General features: G+C 37.3%; 1 protein-coding gene across 1 annotated transcript in view; it reads left to right on the plus strand.

The window, feature by feature from the left end:
- Positions 1-23,201, plus strand: part of NT5DC1 (5'-nucleotidase domain containing 1) — a 136,930-nt gene that overhangs the window by 72,307 nt on the left and 41,422 nt on the right. Inside the window, exons 7-8 of the mRNA XM_065631354.1 lie at positions 17,208-17,382; positions 22,008-22,105. Of these exons, the coding sequence (XP_065487426.1) occupies positions 17,208-17,382; positions 22,008-22,105 (273 nt within the window). The remainder of the gene's footprint in view (positions 1-17,207; positions 17,383-22,007; positions 22,106-23,201) is intronic.

Consider the following 23,201-nt stretch of genomic DNA (forward strand, 5'->3'; position numbering starts at 1 on the left):
AACAAGCCAGTTTTCTGTATTTTTGAGTGATGCAGTTCTGCTACATTAGAAGTTGGATACACACTTTACAACTCACATAAGATTGACTGAGTAACATAGGAGACATATTGTGTAGACGAAATTTGTATGTAACAACTGCAATGCTTCTTGCATGCCAAAGATTGTAACTCACTCAGACAAACTTACTGCACTGTGGGGAAATACTGTCATCGGTTTGGGTTTGTTCTCTGCACTTAATAAGCCAGAGCACTTTTCCAGTCTTGGGCTCCTGCAATCATCTCTATATGCGTTTTGTTTGGCTTACATAAAGGGCAGTTTAAAGAAGCTGGGAAGAAGGAGTTTAAACTTCCCAGATGAGCATTGTGAAAGGTGGTTTTAGATTGGCATTTTACATGGGGCATGTTCCTGGGCTTGCAAAAGGCGTAAAAAGTTACTGCCTGTCAGGTGAGATGGAGTGACTGATTGTATATGTGCACATTAAACCTGTCCCCACGGTGAAATAAAATGCTAGCCCGAACAAGGGAGCAAAGGAAGCAGGTGTGTGGGTACAAGTTCTCAGCTGCCAGATGGCAACTGCTTAGATTTACTTGTTTGGTCACTTGCAATCATCTGCAACACAGAAATTAAAACGAGAGCAGGAGTAGGATCAAAATCAGCTTGTGTCTTTTGAGTGTATAAAATTTCAGTAACTGATGCTCAGCCTGTCTCTTATATTTAGAGGAGTAAAATCCTTGAAGACCCTTATCCCATTGCAATCAGTGTGAATTTTGTCGTGGGAATGTGAACAAATCCTTAAGAGGCATGCTTCTGTTCTTCTGTAAAATATCTCTTAGTAGTACACAGTCAGCTATGGTCAAGTACCAACAGCTATACACATACCAAACTCTATACAGCTAGAAAGCATCAGATAGAAGTTATTTAGACAGCCTGTGGCATGATACCTTTTGTTTCTATATGGCTCTCCCGCTCTTTGGGCACAAATGTTTCTGCAAGAATGCAACCATAGATCCAGGATAACCCAACAAAGACTTTTATTATCACAACTATTGTAGTGAGCTAATCATGAAAGAGCAGGAGGTTAAATAAAAATTCCAAGAAAATTTGTATTATAGGTCTTCTACATGTTTCCATTCATAACAGTGTGTGCTGTTGTTCTCATATTTTCTAACAATGCATTTCTTTAGATGAATTATTATAGTCTATAAATGCATCCACATTACTGATTCCATGGACAGCAACCAGTCATACTATAATCACACGCTGGGCATTCATCTTTGACATTCCAGTCATATTGCAGCTTACCTAAATATTGACTGTTGCTCCAGTCCTGCCTGTACCAAATCTGTCCACAACAGGCTATTCTTTAATAGATTTTGGTTGTTCTCATTTATAAGGACGTATTTCATTCCTATAGACTATCGCATATTTTTCCACTTGACTATGTTGAAATTGCCACCTTATATCCTCCTCTGTTGTATTTTCTAGTATAGTTTTTATTGTACACTTAGTCATTCCGGCCAGCAGTAAAATTGTGTTACCGCAGTTTGAATTTCCGTGAAAGGCAGGTTTATGCTGTAAGAGCTGGGTGCAGGCATTGTGTGTCCATCCTCACTTTGACACCTTATATTCAATTATGTTAATATGGAAAACATACTACTGGTAAAACCACTTGCATCTTTGATTTATTGAAGACCTTATTTCTTGTATACCACTACCGAAGCGAATAAACACTAACAGCATTAAATTGGATTCCCTGGCTTATCCCAGAATGCTGAAATAAACCGTAGGCCAAAAGTTCTGAATTTTCAGAGAAAACTAGCATCACCTTTTACTATCACAGATACTTTGGCTGTTTAAACATGGGAAGAGAATATGAAGGTAAAAATAGAAATCCAAATATGATTGTATCTATTTTTTTAATACTGTTTCATTATAAGTGAATAAGCAAGTGTATGCCCACATTTCACAAAACAATACATTTCTATAAGCAATAATATCAAATATTACATGTTATAAAGTAAATATGATTTCAACTTATACATGCAGCTTTGGCAATTGAGTAATTTATATAATACTACCGAAGCACTGCACAGCTTCATAGAATCATAGAATCACAGAATGGTTTACATTGGAAGGGACCTTTAAAGTTCATTTAGTTACACTTTTTGATTTTCTAATGCATTTATGGCATTCCAAAATGCTTATCTTATCTACTGGTCTGACTCTGTCTGTCCTGAGCTGTCTGTCACATGGCAGGATGTTCTTCAATCCATTTAATATGTTCTTACATAGATTTGCTTCTATGGCTTCCATTACATTAGCTCTTCGTTGCCTACAGAGACACAGAATTTCCTGCAGCTGAACTCCTATATGAAAATTATCTCTATTTACAACTAAAGATAATTTTGTCTCCAAGTTTGTCCTGCATAATTTTTGATATTACTATATTCTGTATGTCTTTTTCCATTAGTGGTAACAATACCGTTTTTAGAAATTTTTCATATAGAAAAGCCATAAGTAATCCAAATGTCTACCAATTACATGAGCACATAAGAAATTATAGCCCTTCCTCTAAAGATTCTTAAAGTCTTTATGTATACACAAACCTGAAAATTTAAGATTTCTTTAAGTACAGTTACTGATTTATTCCATCCATTAGCCCATAAATTTGTATTTATAATGGTATAATGGCATTTTCCATAAAGTATATTTATCTTTCTGTACAAATACATATTACATATGTAATATGTGCACATACAGATTTTGTTTTATAGGAGCCTTTACCAGTGAATACAGGTGCAGACAAATACCTGAAAATCAGCATATATCTGATATAGTATTATCAGACAGAGTTACATCTTTGATATTCACATAGTTTCTGATGACTGAGAATTTCCATTTAAAAAGAAAAAAGAAAACCTTATTTCTACTTCTGTTTCTTTTTGCTTATCTTATACAGCAGGGAAATTGCTTTTAAAAAGCAATTGTGAGGTAGGTACTATTGCTAATATAATTAAAGATTGGTCCTGATAAAAGCATTTTAATGAAAAAAATAAAAAGCTTTACTTTATGTCCTATATCATAATAAACAGTCTGAGAACAGCATTAATTACAGATACATTCTCCATGCTCAGTTCATATCTTCTTAGCAGAAAGGAAGTAATAAAAGAAAGCCCATATAACACATGATATTAAGACAATAATCTGACAGTAATGTTCAGATATCAGTCAAAGAAAATAAGTGAACGAGGATTAAAATGTTAAGTCTCATTATTGCAGAATGTATAGAGCTACATGCGAACGTGTCATTGCCTTTGGCATGAATAGTAATTTAAAGCCTAAAGCTGAAGCAGGACTCCTTACATGTCTGTTTTCTTGGGACTTAATAACCAGTCCTGCAGTCCGGAAAACAAAAGAGCTGTTTGTGTGGTTTCTTCATAAATATTCAAGGAAGAGTTTTGTTGCTCTATGGAAGCTGCTTCTACAAACATTTTAAATGTACCGTATTTATAAATAGGGATTGTTCATGCAGTCTTTACTTTCATAAGTACTCCATCCTGTTTGGATAAGCCCCATGTAAGTGGGATTTAAATGGCAGGACTTTCTTCCTCACAGCCTAGTGAGGGTGCGAGTGGTAAGCAGGCTCTCACCTTCTGTTTGTTTTGTTTTCCTCATCAAAGAAGCGTTTCATCGAGGGTGTACCGTGAGCGGAAGAGAATTGGAGCAGGGCTGTTGTTGGTGGAGTGGAGGTCCACAAAAACCCTCGCGCTCCACAGCCCAGCCATGCAGGAGAGTGGCGAGAGGGTGCCCAGGAGTGCTCAGTTCTGCAATGAGCGGCGTGGGTTCTCAGCCAGCCCCTGCTGGGCTGCCAGCCGTGGCTCAGCCACGTGCGTCCCCTGGCCTCTCCTGTCACCCCTGTAGTTTGGGGTGCTGTAATATCGGTGTCCTTCCTGGCTGCTGCCCCGGGATGTGAGTTAGGAAGAGACTCCTCCTCATCAGCGCAAGGCAAGGCAGAAAGGAGCCCTGAGCTTTACGGCACTGTCACCATGTAGAAAAGAGAGTCCCAGGATCAACCAGCTATCATCTGCTGATCAGGGGACACCATGCATTTTTACTGCTTTTATAGCTCTGCAATTAACGTAGATATTTTAAAAATATGTACCTTAGTCTACATCCTGTGTAATTGGGATTTTTAGATATAAGCAGGTTTGGATTGTTGGCTAGCAAGAGAACGAATTATTTCCAACAGTAAAATGGATGTATTGTATACTGTTACAGTTGGTGAACCACTAGCAGATTAGTTATAGAGGAACAGGAAATGTTTTTTCAAATATTATGCTCCATAAAAAAGTATTATATGATTTTAATAGACCTGAGAGATTGAGCCGTGTAAAGTTTGCATCAACAGGAACAGCAACAGCATTTCAACAGCGCTGTAAGGAGATATTCTGTAGTCAAATATTTTTATCAAACATATAAATTGCCTTATATTTCCAGAATTTCCTACTAGTAGCTGCAGACAGCCATACAAAAGTGGCCTCAGAAAGCCAAGAGTTGTCACTTGGTAGAGGCTGTATATGACCTGAAATGGCAAAGTGGTCTATCCAAATACATATGATCTATCCAGAGTATGTTACTATCCGCTTGCCGCAAGAGGTCTCTTTTAAAGCCAGAGCACACTTGGACATGAATGCAAATGTACCTTCAAAAATTTTGCACTCTGCTGTCCTAGTTGTAAATGCAGCTGCTTTAACATGCAAGTTTCTTCAAGCTTGTATGCTAGATTGCTCTTAGCTTGAATTGTCCATCTAGCATCTCTGCAACTCCTTCATAGAAACAAAATCTGACAAAAGGTTGAGATATTTCTCACAAGAAAATGGTAGTGATACTGGCTGTGAGGGTACGTGATCTCACGTTAACAATTTCTGATCAGAATGAGGAAAAAAAGAGAGATCAAGCATAGCAGGTATCCTTAGCCAGATATTTATGTGGCATGTAAGAGGGCCTGTGTTCACGTTGTTCCACCAGATTTAGGTTATAATTTTGGACTGAGATTTCCAAAGGATGATCTTGAAATACAGAGCCAGGGACTAATTCCAGGTTTGATGATTAGGACACCTACACACAGAGAGGTATCGTAAAGTTTGAGTCCCTGTTGCGATATGAAGTGGACAGAGTCAGGTAAGTGAGATTAAAACACAAAACCAAAATCACGTCAGCAGCTGACTGGAGCCGTGTTCCAGCAAGGCAGAGACAGGACTTCTGCCTGGCTTCCCAAATGGACTTGTGTGCAGTAAGTGACTGTCAGTCCATGTACACATATGTGTTTCTCCCATATTTCTTTTCCTTTTTCTCTTTTTTTTCTTTTTTTTTTTTTTTTAAGGCATTCTGTTTAATCCTGAATATCTGGAATCCCAGAGAAGTTCAGGAGCTAAAAATAATTGTTTCTTGCACAATTCTGCTTACAGAAACCCTTTTTCCTCCTGATGCTTACTCCTGGAATAAATCTGGGCTAGCCACCATTCCTTTGGGATCTCTTTTACATTAAGTGATATTTACAAGTTTAGTTTTCATCTGTTTGCCCTTCATTGCATTATGTTAAAGCAGAATATTCAAACTTTGAGATAAAAGAATTAATAACTTAAATACAGATTTCCCTGGGCTCTAAACTCTGAAATTCTTGTAGACAGACTCACCAGGAAGGGCTTTTCCAACAGCTCTTTAGGTATAAATTGATGTAATTTCTTCTTTTCCATTCTCCCTGAAAGACTGATGAACTCAATGCACAGGCTTTGTGTAGAATTAGTTAATTTAGCTTTGCAATTTGTAAAGCATTTTTAATGGAGACTGTACATCTTGTTAAATTTCTAGAAAGCAGCCTTTTTTTCTTTGTTCTCAAGCTGATAGTGCTATAATTAGAATATACAGGTCTTTGTACTCAAAAGAACAGCATTAGGAATGGAATGTTCCTCTCTCAGTCTTCCTATGGCAACTTACCTGGTGCAAATGGGAGAGGAGTGGTCTGCAATGAAAGTAGCATGAAATCAGCAGTCTGCATCTCTCTGTTTTGGTGAAGTTGTCAGATCTCTAGTTTGTGTATTGTTCAGAGTGGTGAAAACCATTTTATTAATAGCAAGAAGTCAAAAGCTGTGCTGCTGCTCCTTGCTGAATTGATTCCTTTTACTGCGTACAAGGAAATTTTGTTTCTGACATAATCGTAGGTATCGTTATCCATAGGTGAGGTGAATAAATATGAACAGCAGCATCACTCATGAAAGCAATGGGTGGAGATGGGGGTGCATATTCATCTGTAATATGTAATCATAGTACTTTAGGAACTATAGAAGATATCTTGCATTTAGCACACCACTACAAAAGGGATGGGTTAGGTGTTCACTTCTTGACAGATAATTTTCTAGCCTTTTTTTAAAGACCTGCACTTACAAGATCATACAACTTCCTAGGCAGCCTTTCCAGTGCATCAATACCCTTAAAATTAGAAACTTATTTTTAATCTAGACTTGGTTGCAGAGGCATAAACTCACTGCTTCTTGACTCATTGGCCTTGGTCTCAGGGGACAGATTATTCCTTTTTTCTTTTTTTCCCCAAGCAGGAGCTTTCTGCATGTTTGAAGACTGTTATTATTTCTCTCTCAGATTTATCTTTAATCTATCAAATCACCCAGTCTTTTCCACTAAGCCTTTCCCTACACCCGCATCCTGACCTCTGATGGTTGCTGTTTGTGGATCATTGCCATTTGGGGTCATTTTGGTGGAGCTGCTTTTTTCAATTCTGTTCTGTCATTTGAAAGTTTTATCTAAAAATTGGAGGGGATTTCCTAAGGTCCTTCTGCTCTCATGTAGGCCAATAAATAGAGAAAAGAAAGAAATGAACAGCCCAGGAAATAGCAAGGGTTTGCCCTCTCGATGCATATGTTTTGATGGTTCTTGATAACAGGCTGTGGTGCTTTGGGCTGATGGTGCAGCTCCCCACCCGAGGGCGTCTTCCTCCCCACCACCCCGGGGCTGAGGGTGCTGGGGTCATGTTCCTGCAGGGTCTCTGGGACACAAGGTCCCCTGATCACCAGATGGCATCACCCACATGTCATCTGGAGAAATACCACCAGAAAGGGTGGGTTTCCAGTCAGGGAAGTTGCTCTCTCTCTCTCCCGTGCCATATGGCTGAACTATTGATATGGCAAACAAATATGCGTACATGTAGGTTTTGTTTCCTCCAACTGCACTGGCTTCTTAGAGATAAAAGAATGCCTTTATACTATGTCTTACGGTGGTGTCTAAATGTAACCTGACTCTCTTCTCATCATTTAAGCTCTTTGGGTCTTATCCTAATGGCCTTTCTTGGTACATCTTCCTGTTAATATTTCTTTAACACACGGGGACTGGAAATAAACTTCCTCCGTCTCATCCAGGACCTGGTTTATGAAGCTCTGTAAGCCAGAGCCATGAAAAGTATGTGATTTGAGAGCTGTATTAACAGGATGGCCAGTGTGAGATCCCAGGCAAGAGTAAGACTTTTGTTATATGTACTATGTACTAAAATATGACAATAAGCTTAATAGAAGGTGGGATGCCACCTACAGCAGGAGTAGTTGTTATTGAACACTATTTATAAGTTAGAAAACTCATGAGATCACGGAAAGCACACAAGTCATAATTTGAATTTTCTGGATATAGAGGATAATCATAAAGATGAAAGGTGAATAGCCTGTTACAAGTCTCCCTTACCGTTACATTCTTCTGTATTGTCTTTTATTTTCTGATATGTTTTTCTGCTACAATTTAAAATGCCTCATCTTACACATAGTTCTTCCTCCTACACCATTTTCGTGGTGCTTATTGCTTACAGTTCCCCATTGCCTGTCAGGTTGTTGTTGAAGTGTGAATGTGGTATCTGCACAGAAATGTTAAGTAGCAAGCAAAATTGGAGTCTACATACAGCTCTTGGTCCATCTGTACCCATTTGGAAAGTTTGCAACTCTAGACCCAGAGATTGGAATTAACAGCATTTGTTATTGTCAATGTGCAGCTCCTTGGAAGACAGATTTATTTTTTTAAGATGATTTCTTGTTTTAAGAAAAAATACGCTTTTTTTTACAATGTGTATACATCTATATATCTGTATTTGTGTTTGTGTTAGTATGTACATATGCATAGGTAAGAGGTACATGATGCTACTGGTTCCAGTAAAGTATTTCTGAGAACTTTGACTTCACTCTTTACTGCAACAAGTGCCTTAAAGTAGCTGGTGCATTCAATGCTTCAAGAAGAGTTTCAGTTCCTCCACTGAGCTATTTTATTTAAGATCTACAAAAAAAGACGTGCAATGTCTTCTTGGTGGAGCAGTACAGCTGAGTAGGACTTCTAGTTTGTTTATCAGCAACCTGTAGCTGTGTGTCATTATAAAATATCTATGGACCGTATTTTATTTCTTCATTATGCATTTCATTTCCAAACTAAACATGACATCATGCTTAATGCAAGCCCATGGACATGCAAGTCTCATCAGATGTATAAATAAAAATGTACTCTAGTATTTGACTTCCTGTCAAATTAAGTTCCAGCATTTCTTTTAGACTACAGCAGCATCCTGTACAGATCCCTTTTCCCACATTTTTAGCTGTATTCAGTTTAAGAAAATAATTTCTTCCTTCTATCATAAATTGTTTTGCATTTTTTTTGTGATGTATTTACTGGGGAGGTATTTTAAAGGTATGTGAGTTGACCCCAGGTAGAGTTTAACAGGCATTTAAGTATGCAAATTTTGTTGGGAAAATATGTGTAAATAGTTATAATGTATATAGAAGAATATATATATATAGAATAACCTCAAATATACTTCTATGGCAAAGAGCAAGCTTGTATGACAAATGAATATATAAGGATTGGTAGTTTCAGGAATACAAGTATAGATGAAGATGGGGATTTCCAGAATATTTATGATAATTTCCCATTGGTATGTTGTCTCCTTATAAATATTAACACCAAGGCAATACTTATAAAATAAATCATCCATGTAAATCTTTAACAGGAGGAAAAAATGTGGATGTTGTTGCTTAGAGTAATCACTATATCACCTTTCTGTCTTTTACTTCCAATTGTAGGTACATCGTGTTGTATGAATCCTATAAGAATACATTCTTGACCATGGAACAAAACATATTTTTCCAGCTGCAGAATATTCACTTTAGATGTTCAAACACTGCAGTATAGATTGTGAAGTTCTGGAGAATCAGGCTGATTTAACTGAATATGTTTGTCCAACAAATTGTAGTATATTCTGCATAGGTTTAGTGCTGAGCCCATGGGTTTCAAGAGTGTCACCACAAATTAATTGATCTCATACACCTTGATAAATCTCATCTATTACACTGCAAACTGTCACAATATTGTAAAGCAAGGAAGTGAATTATTTTAAGAAAGAAATAATTTCCCCTAAAACTTAGCAACAGATCCTGCCCTACCTTCAAAATACATCCTTCCTGCTTTGTAGTGTGCTGTGGAAACATTGCTATGTTGATGTAAATATTTACATAAAACCAGAAGGAAAAGAAAAAACAAGGAAAGGAAGAAATGCTGTTTCCAAGTTTTGTGTATAAAAAACTATGGAAGGTCATTCAAACTGACCACATCCAGACCCTTTTCTAACAAATGTCATGTGTTAGCCGTCCTTGTGAAATCAGGCTGCAAACTTTGCCACATACCATGTACTTCTTATGACATTTTAATTTGTGTTCTTACCCTTTTCTAAAGGAAGGGATCCGTACACATGGGGTGAGGCAGGGCAAGGTTTGCAGAGTGAGGCTGATTCTCGCAGTGGGAGCAGTTGTATCAGCAAGGTAGAACTGCTCTGGGCTGTTCTCAGCCATTTGGGAACACTAACGAGAACAGATAACACGGGAAAATAGCCTGGCTTTCTCTTCTGGTGTCCATGGACCTCAACGAGAAGCAAGAGTAACTCTACATGGGACAAAACATGCAAGCATCTGGCTGTGGCATTGCACGCCTAGGAGCCTTAGCCATTCTGCAGACAGGACGCTGCTGATGCCATGGGAGGTGAGGCAGGACTAGGAAGTAAGAGAGTGAAGATTAGGAGCAGACCGAACAGGTTTGTTCTTTAGGATAGAAAGGGGGGGCAGTATGAGGAAATGGTAGTTTATAAGCTTGCTTGAAAGGCTTTTGGGAAAAAGTAGTTAAAAAGTTACATTTTCAAGAACAGATCCAGCCTCTCCTTAAAGCTGACTTTGGTTAGGACCAACCCTGAAACCTGCAGCCTTGAGATTCTGGGCTGGCCATCTTAGGTCTTCGGGCCACTGCGAAACTCAGGTAGGGGGGAGGGAGGATGATGTTCAGATGTCAGAGCAGCAATAGCCTGTAATTTTGACATTGTGACTTCCATTTAAATATAGCTAAAGCTCTTGTGCTGTTCCTGAGAACCTTGGATGTGGGAGTCTCACCTCAGAAACGTGAGAGTGGGAGGGAGTGTGGTGGTTCCTGCCTCGTTATATCAGACTAGAATAAACAACAGCTGTTCTTGGCTTCCTTTGAAGAATTTCTAGTCATTCAGCCTCCTTTTAGTTTGAGACTTATCTTTAGCTACGAAAGCATTTTAATTTTTGCTGTAAGCTTCTTGTAGGCCACAGGAGTAGAAAATGAGTAGAAGAGGAAGTGCCCCATGAAATATTTGCAGAGGTGATGTTTTGTGTGTGTTCTACTGAAGTGTTTCGTTCAGTATATTAAATATTTATATAGCCCTGCAGTCACTATTAATCTGAGTAGTCATATTTTCCCTAGCCCACCATGAATCCTTACCTTATGGTCACCCCCTTAAAATTAATCAAGGTGAACATAGAGTTGTCATCACTGGAAAACAGTTTATTATTTTAGAAAACACAATCTATTTCTGCCTGACCAGAGCTGGATGTTGCTAAAAATATTGAGAAGATTGATGTTAGGTGAGCTGTAAATGTTTTCTTTAACAGATACACAGGCAGAAGAGGCAAATGGAGCATCAGATGATCCTGTATTTCCATCAGTAGTAAGTGGTCTATTCAAAACTGAAGTGCCACATGCAAAGCATTTACTTGGTGATCACAGAAATCCTTACTTTACTGAGAACATAGGAGGAAAAGTTTTGTCTTCCATTTGACACACTGATACATCTTCCCTATGTATGGGAATGCACTATTAATAGAATACAACTTATCCTTAATACTGGTCTGTTTGTAATTTCTCTTCATATTTCTTAGCTCCTCTCTTCTGTCGGTTTTCTGTCATTTTTCCCCTTTTCTTTCCCATTTTATTCCACTTATACATCCCAGAGTAGCTTGAAAGATACTCTGTGTTGCAGGCACCACTCATATATAAAGCCACACAAGCTAATTCTTAGCTGTGACAAGCAGAGGTTCGTCATGTTGTCAAGTTCAGCCTCGTGACACGCAGCAACTCATCGAGGTGTCATTCTCAATTTCTGGTCTCACTGGCCAACCCACCCATACTCCTTTTTTTCCCTTCTGTCCTCCCAGAAAATCTGCTTTTCTCTTTTCTTTCAGGTGAGAACAAAAGATTTGGTACCATGATACTAAAATCTCCTTTGTCTCCAAATTCATTATCCTCTTTTCATGTCTGTTCCTAGTTAACTAAGAGATGTACGTAGCTACTATTCTTCCTGCGTGAACTGGACCAAGATCCTTAACTGTTTGGTCTGTTAAGAAACTGCACTGTAAGGAATTGAGACAATTGCAGAAAACATCAAAATACATAATATTTTACATCCGTCACACTTCTTTTTTGCTCTTATGACATTTGCCTCTTCCTAACCTCCTATCTTCCTGGACTCTCATCTTTTTATTCTGTTTTTAAACATCTTTATCTCCGGGGGGAAGGAGCGGGATGATTTATCTCTTCCTGCTGCTCCCTGTTCCTGATATCTGCCTGAACCCAGGCCTCCAAAATGTAACCATATTTTGCCAGGTCATCCCTACTTCATGCTTCACTCTACTTTCTTATCTTGCTTTATTTTAACATTTCCTTCCCTCTGTGTCTTATTTTGCTTCTGCTGCTCCTACTAGAATATACATTTGAGCTTAAATGAAAGGAAATGAAAGATGACTTGTCTAATGTAATTTTAACCATCACCCCCTTTCTCTTCTACTTGCTTTAACTAGATGAAATGTAAATTCTTTTGCTAAATCTTCTGTAATGAAGGTATTTTCCTTGTGTTTCTGTTGAATGCTCATATTTGTTGGATATGTTTATTTAGCCAAGAGAAGAAGACAACAACAATGGTCAAAGAACTGTCTCTGTTCACTCTAAAAACCTGAACTGCTGTAAGACTACAGTGGAAAGCAATATAAAATGAATATAGTTTTCTGCATCATTGTTGATAGTAACACCTTATTTCAGCTCTGCGCTATTTATCAAATTAATAACTGTTACCTACCAGCCTGCATTCAAAAATAGGGAAGAAGTATAATTTCTTACTCATGTCAGAGCTGCAGAGAACTTGGCTATGGGTATTGATGGCTAAGCTATCAAGTTGCCTTTGAATTAAAAAGAGAGAAAAGTCACATTCCCAAATACTGCTTTCATTGTAAGATACAGTTAGTTGTTAAAGCCACTAAATACAGGCTACAAATTGGCAGCTGAAAGTTTATTTTTCTTGGCTGAATTCCAGGGATTTTTTTAGCCTCATACCTCTTTGCTTAGCTAAATCATATAAATAGTGGTTAAATTCTTTTTAATTCAATCCAGTAGGTGCCCCTTAGAAGCAGTGACAATACTAAAAAGAGACACTGTGTTTCTCTGTTTTAGTTCTGGACTGAAACCTTGCCAGAAACATGCCTCTTGAACATTTGCCTTTTTTATAATCCAAATAACACTTAAGGGATGAAAACTGCCGTGTCCTGGCAGTGCAGATCCACAGACACTGAGTCCAGAGGAGTCCAGAGCCAGTGGGGTGTGAACTGACCCTGCCAAGGAGAAGTGGTGTAATAAAGAGCACAAGAGAAATCCACAATTGCTTTTTCCCCAAATGGAGGTATAATATCAGAACATCAAACTGCATACTTCAATAAAGTAATTAAAGCAATCGAGACTGTAGTAGAGGAGGGCGGTCGGACTGGATTATTTTTTGTGCTGGAGGATTTCTGCGAGTCATGGCAAGCATCATACAGGCTCTTTCTGAGCGTGGTCTGGGGGATCTACATTTCCAGCTATACATAATTCCCATCACACTTGCTATCACAGCCGTACTACAAGCAATTAAACTATAAGGCAAGATGATGCAAAGAACATCTTGATCAAATTATAATGTCGGATGAGACAAGAAAAAACAAACCCCAAACTAGACACTAAGGGGACCTCTAATAAAACACACATAGAGAAAATTATATTGCTTTGAAAATACGTCAGGACATAGATCTGATAAAAGGCTCTGTCAGGACTTCAGTATGTGGCAGTTCTAGACAACTTATTTTAATTGCTTATATTTCTGTCTTCTGCTTAAAAAAGAAATATATTTTCTGAAGGAATAATTAATAGACTGCAAAGGCAATTATTATTTTTGAAAGTGTATTTGGAAGATGATTATATAATAAACCCCTACGAAGGCTAGTTGCTAATTCACTATCCCAGGCTGTATTTCAGAGATTTCAGATAAACTCCAAGTTGTTTAATAGCAAGAATGGAAATTGAAAAACTGCATTTGCTCCATGGCAACATATATGTAATAAGTGACACAGCTGTGCACTAAACACTTAGATGTTTGCTTCCTTGTTCCACTTCATTGGATTAAGTTTTCTCATACAATCACAGGGGGTAAATATGTTGATTGTCATGGTCGTCTTCTTTCCATTTTTCTCCTATTTTCTGGAAGTGCTTACACTGCCAAAGAGCCAGAGGTTACTAGTGTAGGCTTTGGCATGCATGCAGATAACTGAAAACAATAAGAGAGACATTCAAGGTGAAGTTGGCACATTTTCTTTGTTGTTTTGCTTTCACTGATTTGTGGGGACACACATCGATGTCCATATAGCCATAATGATAAGTGATGTTCATAAAAGAGAGAGATAAAAATGTAGAGATTTTATTTTAGGCAGTGTATAGATAGCAACCTATCAGTCGTAGATCTGGTGGTGACCACCAGTCCCCATTTTGTTATACTTAATTTGTGGACCAGCAAAACCTCTCTAAAGCGTGCTTGTAGTTCCATTTTTAGGAGTATTTAGAAACTTGGATGGTTCATAAGTATTATGAGGAAAGTACTGCAGGCTAGAGACATTTCTTATTTCTCAAGAACGGTGTTTGTCTGGAGAATTGCTTTTTTCTTTTTCAAGAACAGAGCTGTATGACAGTTGCATAAAGTCAATCTTACTACCATTAACTCACTTTCTTCTTTCCTCTGTTGGCTCTGGTAAAATTAGTTCTTTTTTATTTCTCGCTGACTCTTTTTCACAATAGAGTTTTCTTATTGTTTGTATGTCTTTTCTGCTTTAGACAAACAAAGTGTAGCATATGGCATAATGGTAATATATATTCTGGAAAAAAATGCTTCATTTCTCACTGTCAAATCATTCCATTTGATTGTGAAGGGTTGACTTGATGCTATTTCTCCATTACATGGTAAAACTTTCACAACTCTTTTTGCCAACAAGGTGCCTGTGGCTCTGCTGTCCTTCTCAAAATTGGCTCTTGCTCTGGTATAAAGAGCAAGGTTTTCAGCTTTTATTTTGTTTGGCTTTCAATAAAATCTTGCAAGTTTTGGTGGTTAAACTCCTTTACAGGTGTGAGTATATATTCAACCAAACTACCTTCACCAGATGCAATAGTATGTCAGGAATTCAGTTAAACTCTACTTTCCTGGGCCATGTCAGCCTAATTACAGTACAGTATGCTTTAATGAGGGTTCTTCTAAGGTACCTCTGCCTGATATGGCAAACAGCCCAGAGGCAAACTTCACATCCTGGTGTCAAGAACTGATTTATTGCTTGTCTGCAATTAACAGTTGAGCTTCAGGGTCTGGATAGAAAACTAGAATAAGACTCTCTTTCAGCTCATAAGTTGAATCTAGAGTTGTTGACCTTTTCCAATGCGGATGTAACTCAAAGGCCAAATACCGTAGATTTATCACATAGCAGATACTGCACAGACTGTGGACAAAGAAGACGGTGTTGATTAAATTTAAATTAGTTTCACATCAAAGAAAGGTTATGGAGGGCGAAAGACATTTAATAAAGAAAGAAAAACAAACAGTGCCCAACAGTAAAGTTCATATAAAACAGTTCTTTTTACCTTAGCATAACAGAGCGATCACTGTATATCTAAAAGAACTTTGCCATCTTTCTTTTAATTGTTTGAACCTGTGAGAGCTAATGCCAAGCCTGCTTTGTTTGTGTCCCACTTCATTCTCATGTAATGTTGTGCCTTTTCCAAAACAACAAAGAAAAATTATCATAGCATAGCATATGAAATATCATTACCAATGACAATACTGAAAAAAATTGCGCAGCTTCTGCTCCTAAAAACTATTAATATATTGGTCATCCCAAACAATATTCGCACCGCAGAAAAGAGGAGGGGAAAACACTACAGGAAAGCTTATTTCATAAATCTGCTTCATTTAATCAAAAAAATCATTGGTCTTGGCTAGCTCTCAAGGCAAATGTCATGGAATTCCGTAATGCTGGCTGCAGGAACACGCTCCTATTCCCCTGGCACAGGCTGTTACACAGCCTGACCTAAATACTACGAAGAGCTGGAATAGTGACTTGGTTATGAGTTGGGAGCCTTTGTTTGAGAGGCTTTCCTCAGATACAGTAGTTCACTCTGTAGCTTTTGGGAAGAAATCTGTAAAGTCACAGTACAAAGTAAGACATTTTTGCCTCCTGTCTAGTTGCAGTGATAACAGCCAATTCAAAACTTCCTTTGGGAGACATTTTTCCCTCCATCTGTAGATGTTTGAATGTGTAATTTATGAAATAGTGTTATGTTCAGCACCCAGCATCATTTTAGTCTTTCTTTGATACTGTTTCAAACATACATGTTCTCTTTTGTTAAATAGCTAAAGTTCAAGTGGTTTAAATCTTACTTTTTAAAACTAGAGAATAGCATTACTAACATACCAGAAGGCTAAGTAATGTCTGGGATTTATTAAATCATTCAGCAAAGCTGACCACAGACAGTTGCATATAGAACAAATGCTGGAATAAAAATAATCTTGTATGATGATGTTCATTATCCTGTAACAGACACAGACTGAGAGCCAGATGCTTGGTATCATTTCTGTCTCTACAATTATTATATTTCTTCTTAGACCTTTAACTAGCTTGACATTTTTGGTTATAGAGGGTTTGAGCACAGAGGAAATATGTAGTCTTAGATCACAGAAATGATAAAAAGGTAAGTTTAATGTTAATTTGATGTCTTGGTAAAGCAGCTATGTGTTCTATCAAGGTAGATATTTATTGGTGACTTTAATGGATAGGTAACATTTACTGCCAACTTAGTATTATTGCACACTTTTAAAAATCTTACAAGTGTGTACTTTATATTCAGCAAAGTGTATCTGTTATATTCAACAAAAGAGCATTATTGAAGCTGGATTTGTGGTGGGGTTTTTGCATTTGTTCCTAGTATTCCACATACCTGTGTGTCTTTGCCAATTTGTTTTGTCAGCCTTTCATAGATAAAGTGCTAGTTGTGAAAAAGGCAAAAATATTGAAGTGGATGTTATTCATCAGACAATGCTAACCTAAAATGTCAGAAGTAACTGAACAGATGTTCTTGGGAAATTCTGGTCCTTTACCATTTTCTAAACTTTAAACCCATTTTAAAATCACAAATTATGTGTCCAAAAATTGAGCAAAGGCAACAGGAAGTAATTATTTGTTGTATAAGACTATAATCTGTAATTTATGTATCATTTTCTGGTATGAGCAAAAGAACATCAAACAAAATAACTATGAAAATTCCATAATAAAAAAGTCATACAAATTTATTTCTGCTACAATGTATCCTCTTAGTTTGACTGGCTTTCTTGTTTTATATTGAGTTACAACCCAGGGAAAAATTTAAACTTTTCTTCGCCTTTTTAATATTGTATTGTTTGCACATAAAAGGATATTTGTTGTGTGGATTAAGTGGTTTGTGAGCAGGATTGGATAATACATAATTATGTTTTAATTTTTCAGAAGACTGTGGGATGTATTTCCCAGAAGTGAAAAATAACCCAGACAAATATTTACAAAGATGTCCCGAGTCTGTAAAAAAGTGGCTGAAACAACTGAAGAGTGCTGGGAAGATTCTGCTATTAATTACTAGTTCCCACAGTGACTATTGCAGGCTCCTGTGTGAACATACTATTGGGTAAGTGCAATGTCCATTTCAAATTATATCTGCCAGACAGCAACTGGAGATAAGTTGGAAGTTGAGTTTCTTTATGTGTTGTGAATTATTTGGATCTGAGGTTTCTGGTGGGCCTCTCTCTAGCAGAGTGTCACAGGGTACTCCAGGCAAAGTCATCCATCGATGAGCCCACGAGCTGTATCTGACCCATAGCACACTTATATCCTGCATCTTTTCTGGGCATCATGATGGGATTGAAGGTGACAGGGAGTATCTTTCAGGCCAACACCCAGTACATCATCTGACTCCCAATTTTATCGTATTTTTTTCCTGGACTGTCTTATTCAAGCCACTTCCTTTCTGTACTTCCCCTGTCGTGAGTGCAAGTAGTAGTAATATTTCATTTCCTTGCAGCAGATCTGCATGGAAGAGCTCACAAATGCTTCTTCCCAATGGTGGTTTCCAAGAGATGGTTTTGCATGAGAAATGTGCATTTACAGGTCACAGCAGAAAAGGCAAAACAGGTAGTTCATTGCATTTGGAAACTGGTTGTGATTGTAGTTGCTGATCACACAGCTATTTTTAGCTGTAATGTTAAGAACATGACTGGTCAAGTCAAATTCAGTGAAATTCAGCAGAACCATGGCTTACATCCCTAGAAGCAAATGAATCAGTGATGCAAATAGCTAGAAACAAAGTAGGGCAGTGTGAGCCAACCTTAGCTATCTGGATACACGTGGGAACAGCAGAGTGAATACAGCAACACAGTAAGAAAACCATAGGTACGGTGAAAGACAGAGCTGCCTTCCAAAACCAGTCCTGCCAGTATCACTTCTCTTTTGTACTCTCTGGGCTAAATGCTAAATGGAGCATCTGCTGTGCCAGTTCTTGCTGCCTTGCATGGACATATTTGCTCATTTGAGGGGAAAATCTTACCTCCTCATAAAAAGCAATTCTCCTTATGAGTAAGATGCCTGTGAATGAACTCTTTTGTGTAGGTCTGTCTAGTTATTTTCTGAATGAAAATTTGATATAAAACTAAATTCTTGACCACATGCAATGATTTTGGCTTTCTTTTCCTTGGTCAATAATGTTTCAGCTGTTTAAGGCAGCTGTAGAGATCCAGCTGGAAGACAGTAAGCAAGGTAGGGGAGGGGGTTGGTTGCCTTTCAAAAGACAGAAAAGAGATGTTCTGCTAGAAGGATACTGGATTACTCTCTCTTTCCACATGTGTAGGATTTTCTACAGTGTTTATTACAATCATATTTTCCAGTGACTCATGCAATGTGGCTTCCAAGACATCTTCTGGAGAACTGAGTAGTCCACTCTCCATTAGGCGTTACTGAAGTATTTTTTCCTGAAAATAATTCTAAACGTTTTTATTGCTTTTGTGTATTCCATGCCTCTTGTATCAGACAATCAGACTCTGCACACCCATGTTGCTTTTGCAGTACTGGAATATAGTCTAGGTTCACACCTATTACCTCTGCCCTTAACTTTAATTTGACCAGGCTAACTGCAGTTTATTCTTTACATAAGCCCTTATGAATTATGTCTATGTAGTCCTGAATTATGTCTATGTAGTCCTTTACCAATTTATTTCCCTACTTCTTTCAGTTAATCAATATGATACTGAGGAGTTCAGAACTGTACAGTATTGCATGAAAACAAAAAGTAAGGATAAAGGCAAATGTAAGGATAAAGGCAAATGTAAACAAAAAGTAAGGATAAATGACAAGCCGAGATGTGCATGAAGTTTTAGCCTCTTACTCCTAATATCCTTACCTTGTAACTGTTAACCTTTTTGCGCTTTACTTAAGAAGTTCCTTTTTGACTAAGAAATTATTGTCCACATAAAATCAGCACTGAGAAATTCATGCTTAAGTGTATCATTTGCTATTTTAAGAGCAAACTATCCCATTTGTGGTCATCTGACCTAGTTGTCCTTACCTGAAAGACATTTTAGTAGGAAGAGAGGAAGTCTAAGAGAAAATCTCTTTTTGAAATAAAATGAGAACCGTTTCCCAGCCAGAGCACACACATATTGCTGGGATCAGTGTAGAAGGCATGTAAACCTACAGAAACGAATGCCAGTTCACTCACACAAGTTGCCACATCAAGGTGTGACTTTTCAGCCTTACCTACCATGAGAATACATGTCCAGTTCACTAAATGTTTAAGTGTTAGCAGGAGCACACTTAAAGACAGGTTAATCATCACATGGTCACTGAAGCCAAGTGTCATTTCACATTTTCGTGTATGTTAGCCATCTAAAAGCAAAGAATTTTTTGAAGCTGTTCATATTGATTCCCTCTGTGGTTAGTGGAGAGAAAACACTGAGCATCATCCTTGGCCATTCATTCTGTACCGTAGAATTATGTCTGAAATAAGTGGGATGAATTGTCTTCTAAGAATGTGGATGTTTCTCCATTGGCTCTGTCTGTGGCGTGGATCACTAGTTCTGAATTCAACATGCAATTTTTAAATGGCTGAAGTTATGCAAGATACATCCTACCCTTTGTGTCAGCCATTTACTGTAAGTACAGGCCACTATACCAAGCACAAGCAGCAGTGGGAACAGATTTTCTCATGTATAATGTTACTTAATAATGTAACACAAGGTACAGGCTCTCATAAAATCAGTAGCTTTGTACATGAGATTTAGTATGATTCAAAAAAGACCATAGATAACACCTCTCTTCACACAAAACATAGTATTTTCTTCAACAAATCAATAAAAGTTTAACTGAATCTTGTGAAAACTGTTCATTCTGTTTAGAAATTTTTTACACAAAGCATTTGCCACTGTTCCCACAAGTCTTTGTTGTGCTCCTGAAGCGTTGGCTTTACTTAGAAAGTTCAAGGTTAACTTTCCCGTGAACTCATTATTTGCACAGTACGTTCATTTGAAATGTTTACCTCTATCAATACTTTTCACCTATGGACAGAAGAGCCATGCCTGTTTGCTCAGCTTCTGGAATCTTCCATGCAGAACCTAATTTTAAAAACACACCATTGTCATATTCGATACTGGTTCTTTTAAAAATATAAAAGTTTGCATACGATCACAAGTGAAGAAAAATAGACAAAGCTAAAATTTCATTAGAGGAAGGAAATTTAAAGACATTCCATTTTAAGTCTGGAATGTAATTTAGAACACAAAATAAACGCTTGAAGATAAGCTCATAGGGAGAAAATTCAGTATTTTAGTTAAGATATCTCAGTCTCATGGGAGCTTGAGGATTATTTGACAATGACAGAGTCAGCTAGTTTACTTCCACTAAACTTCCTCTACTGTTGATAGCATTTTAGTTGCCTGTACCCATCCTGGGCTTTCTATCTGTGGTTTCTTTGTTCCATGCAAGAGTATCTGTCATTTTTTGGATGTTATAGGCAATAAAGTCACCTAAGCAATGAAACATTTTTAATAAAATAAAATACTTCACAGGTGGGGAATATTTACAATTCCCAATAAAATAATAAATATAAATAAATAATAAATAATTTTAAAAATACTTTAAAAAACCACTCTTTAAACAACACTTGTCTAATTTTATATTTTAGTAACTTCAAAACTTGTCAGTAGGCATTACTGTTATTATTTCTTGCTGTGGTTTCCCAGCTTGATGATATAATAAGTGAGGTTAGATTCCTTAAAATAAGGAAGACCTTTGCTAGAGTAGGAATAACTGGCACCTCCAGAAATAGCCCATCTCATGGTAGGACAGGTGGCATGAATGTTCCCCAAGGTTGCCTGTTTTTCCCATTTGCTTTGTAATGTTTCTGACTTGTATACAGATCTCTTAAAAACAGATAAATATAAGTAAGTCCCACTTACATACCATGCTGAAACATTCAATCTCATTTAAATTGATCGGGTTTCCACAGTTCAGGTGTCAATCTGCGTTCTTATCGAGCTGATGATCTTTGAAAAATCTGAATTCAGTGGTGGGATTTGGCTGGCAGATTAAGACTCATACGTGGTAGGTGTTTATTTGTGAGTCACATGTCTAACCACCCTGTAACCAACAGGGATTTAGCCAGAGCAGCCAGCTGAGTCTGAAGAGAGTTCAACTAACAAAATGACATTTCAGCTGTAGGGTATGTGAAACCACCCCGTAGAATTCATTGGCTGCATTAATTAGATCTCCGTTGACTACAGAGTCATCTTAGACACCCATTAGGCCTGTGCATACATGCTGTACAGATAGCAACAATATAAGCACCTGTGTTTAAGTGTCTTCAGTCTTCAGTTGCTTCCTACCCCATCACTTCATCTCATATATTCTGCTTTATAAAGGAACTCCCTCATTTACACCTTTCTATACTTGTCTATGCATATGCTGCCACCTGAGATTAAAGTATGTCATCTGTAACTTGTTCTTCTGAGATTTAAAAACTCCCTGGGCCAAGGAACATCTTTTTGCAAATCAGGATTGATCCTGAAGGTCCAGCACTGTGAGTTCTCAGCCAGTTGACTTCTCAGTTTTGACAGTCTCGGGAAAAGAAGGGCAGTAGTGACACTGAACAAGCATCAGAAAAAAAAAAAAGTGACAGAAGAAGGTTTTACTATTTTCTTAAAGAGTATTTAGTGGCATCTTAGCTAATTCATTAGTTTAACTAATTCAATTTCCTTTGCTTTCTAGGAATGATTTTGAAGAGTATTTTGACGTTGTGATCACAAACGCTTTGAAACCTGGTTTCTTCTCCCATACCCCAAACCAAAGACCTTTCCGAACTCTTGGTAAGTTGCAGTCATGACTCCTTTCTCGTCTGCTTACCTGTATCCCAAAAAAAAAAAAAAAAACACCAGTTAGGATAAGATAAATGAGAGGACTGAGAACTGGAGAACTGGACAACATATTTTGAAAATCTAGCACTGAGAAGAAAAATAGACTCTACACAAGACTCTTCCACAGATAATAGTAAAATATTATCTTCAGACTGAGAAGCACTGAGAAATTAAGAATCACACTTCTGAGGACAATGGAAAGGCAGAGCTGTGTCAGTAATTAAAAATGGCATTGGGGCTTAAATATTGCATCATTAATGAAAGAGTAAGAATCCTTTTCTTTGTTGTGCTAACAAGGTCATACACAGTAAATGAAATTTAGTTCTGGGAAAAAGCATGGCAGAAATATTTCAAGAGTTTAAAGGAAATTCAAACAACAGTACAAATAAAATTGCAAAGCTGAAGGATATTATTTATGATGGAAATTTGACAGTATTAAATATGTGTACTTTGGCTACATAATGACAGAGTAGGTGTAAAGAAGTGCCCCTGAACTCACTTAATATAATTAAAACAATCTGAAATGTTTGGCAATGTTGTCCATTAAGTAATTAAGGCTGTAACAAAAGAGGTTTATAAGAGTTCATTGAACTACAAATAACAATAGTAATATGGCTGAAGACAGTCATTTTTTCCATATTTTAGTAAATAACTTTGTGATTGTTACCTGAAAATTAATCTTATATCCAAAATATCATGTCAGCATATATTGAACTGTATTTTAGTATTTTATGACAGGAAAGTCAGCTGTTCCAGCCCAAAAGAAATTTTGCCTGTGGAACTTTTACAGTAAAACTAAAATGAGCAGCGGAAATATATATTAAAACTGCATTTAAATGTTTCACAGATTTATATAGGAAAATAAGTAAGAAATATCTTAAATGTGATTTTTAAATGATGAGTTTAAATAGGAAACTGCCAAGTTGACAATTTGAAGAAAAATAAGCTCAAAAGGGAAATTGAAACTATTTATATGAAAGTAAGGGGGGAGGAGGCAAAAACATAAAGGGTGAGAAAGGCTCGGTTCTGTAAGCGTTTTATTTAGTTT

The sequence above is a fragment of the Caloenas nicobarica genome, chromosome 3, assembly GCF_036013445.1.
Source record: "Caloenas nicobarica isolate bCalNic1 chromosome 3, bCalNic1.hap1, whole genome shotgun sequence".
Taxonomy (NCBI): domain Eukaryota; kingdom Metazoa; phylum Chordata; class Aves; order Columbiformes; family Columbidae; genus Caloenas; species Caloenas nicobarica.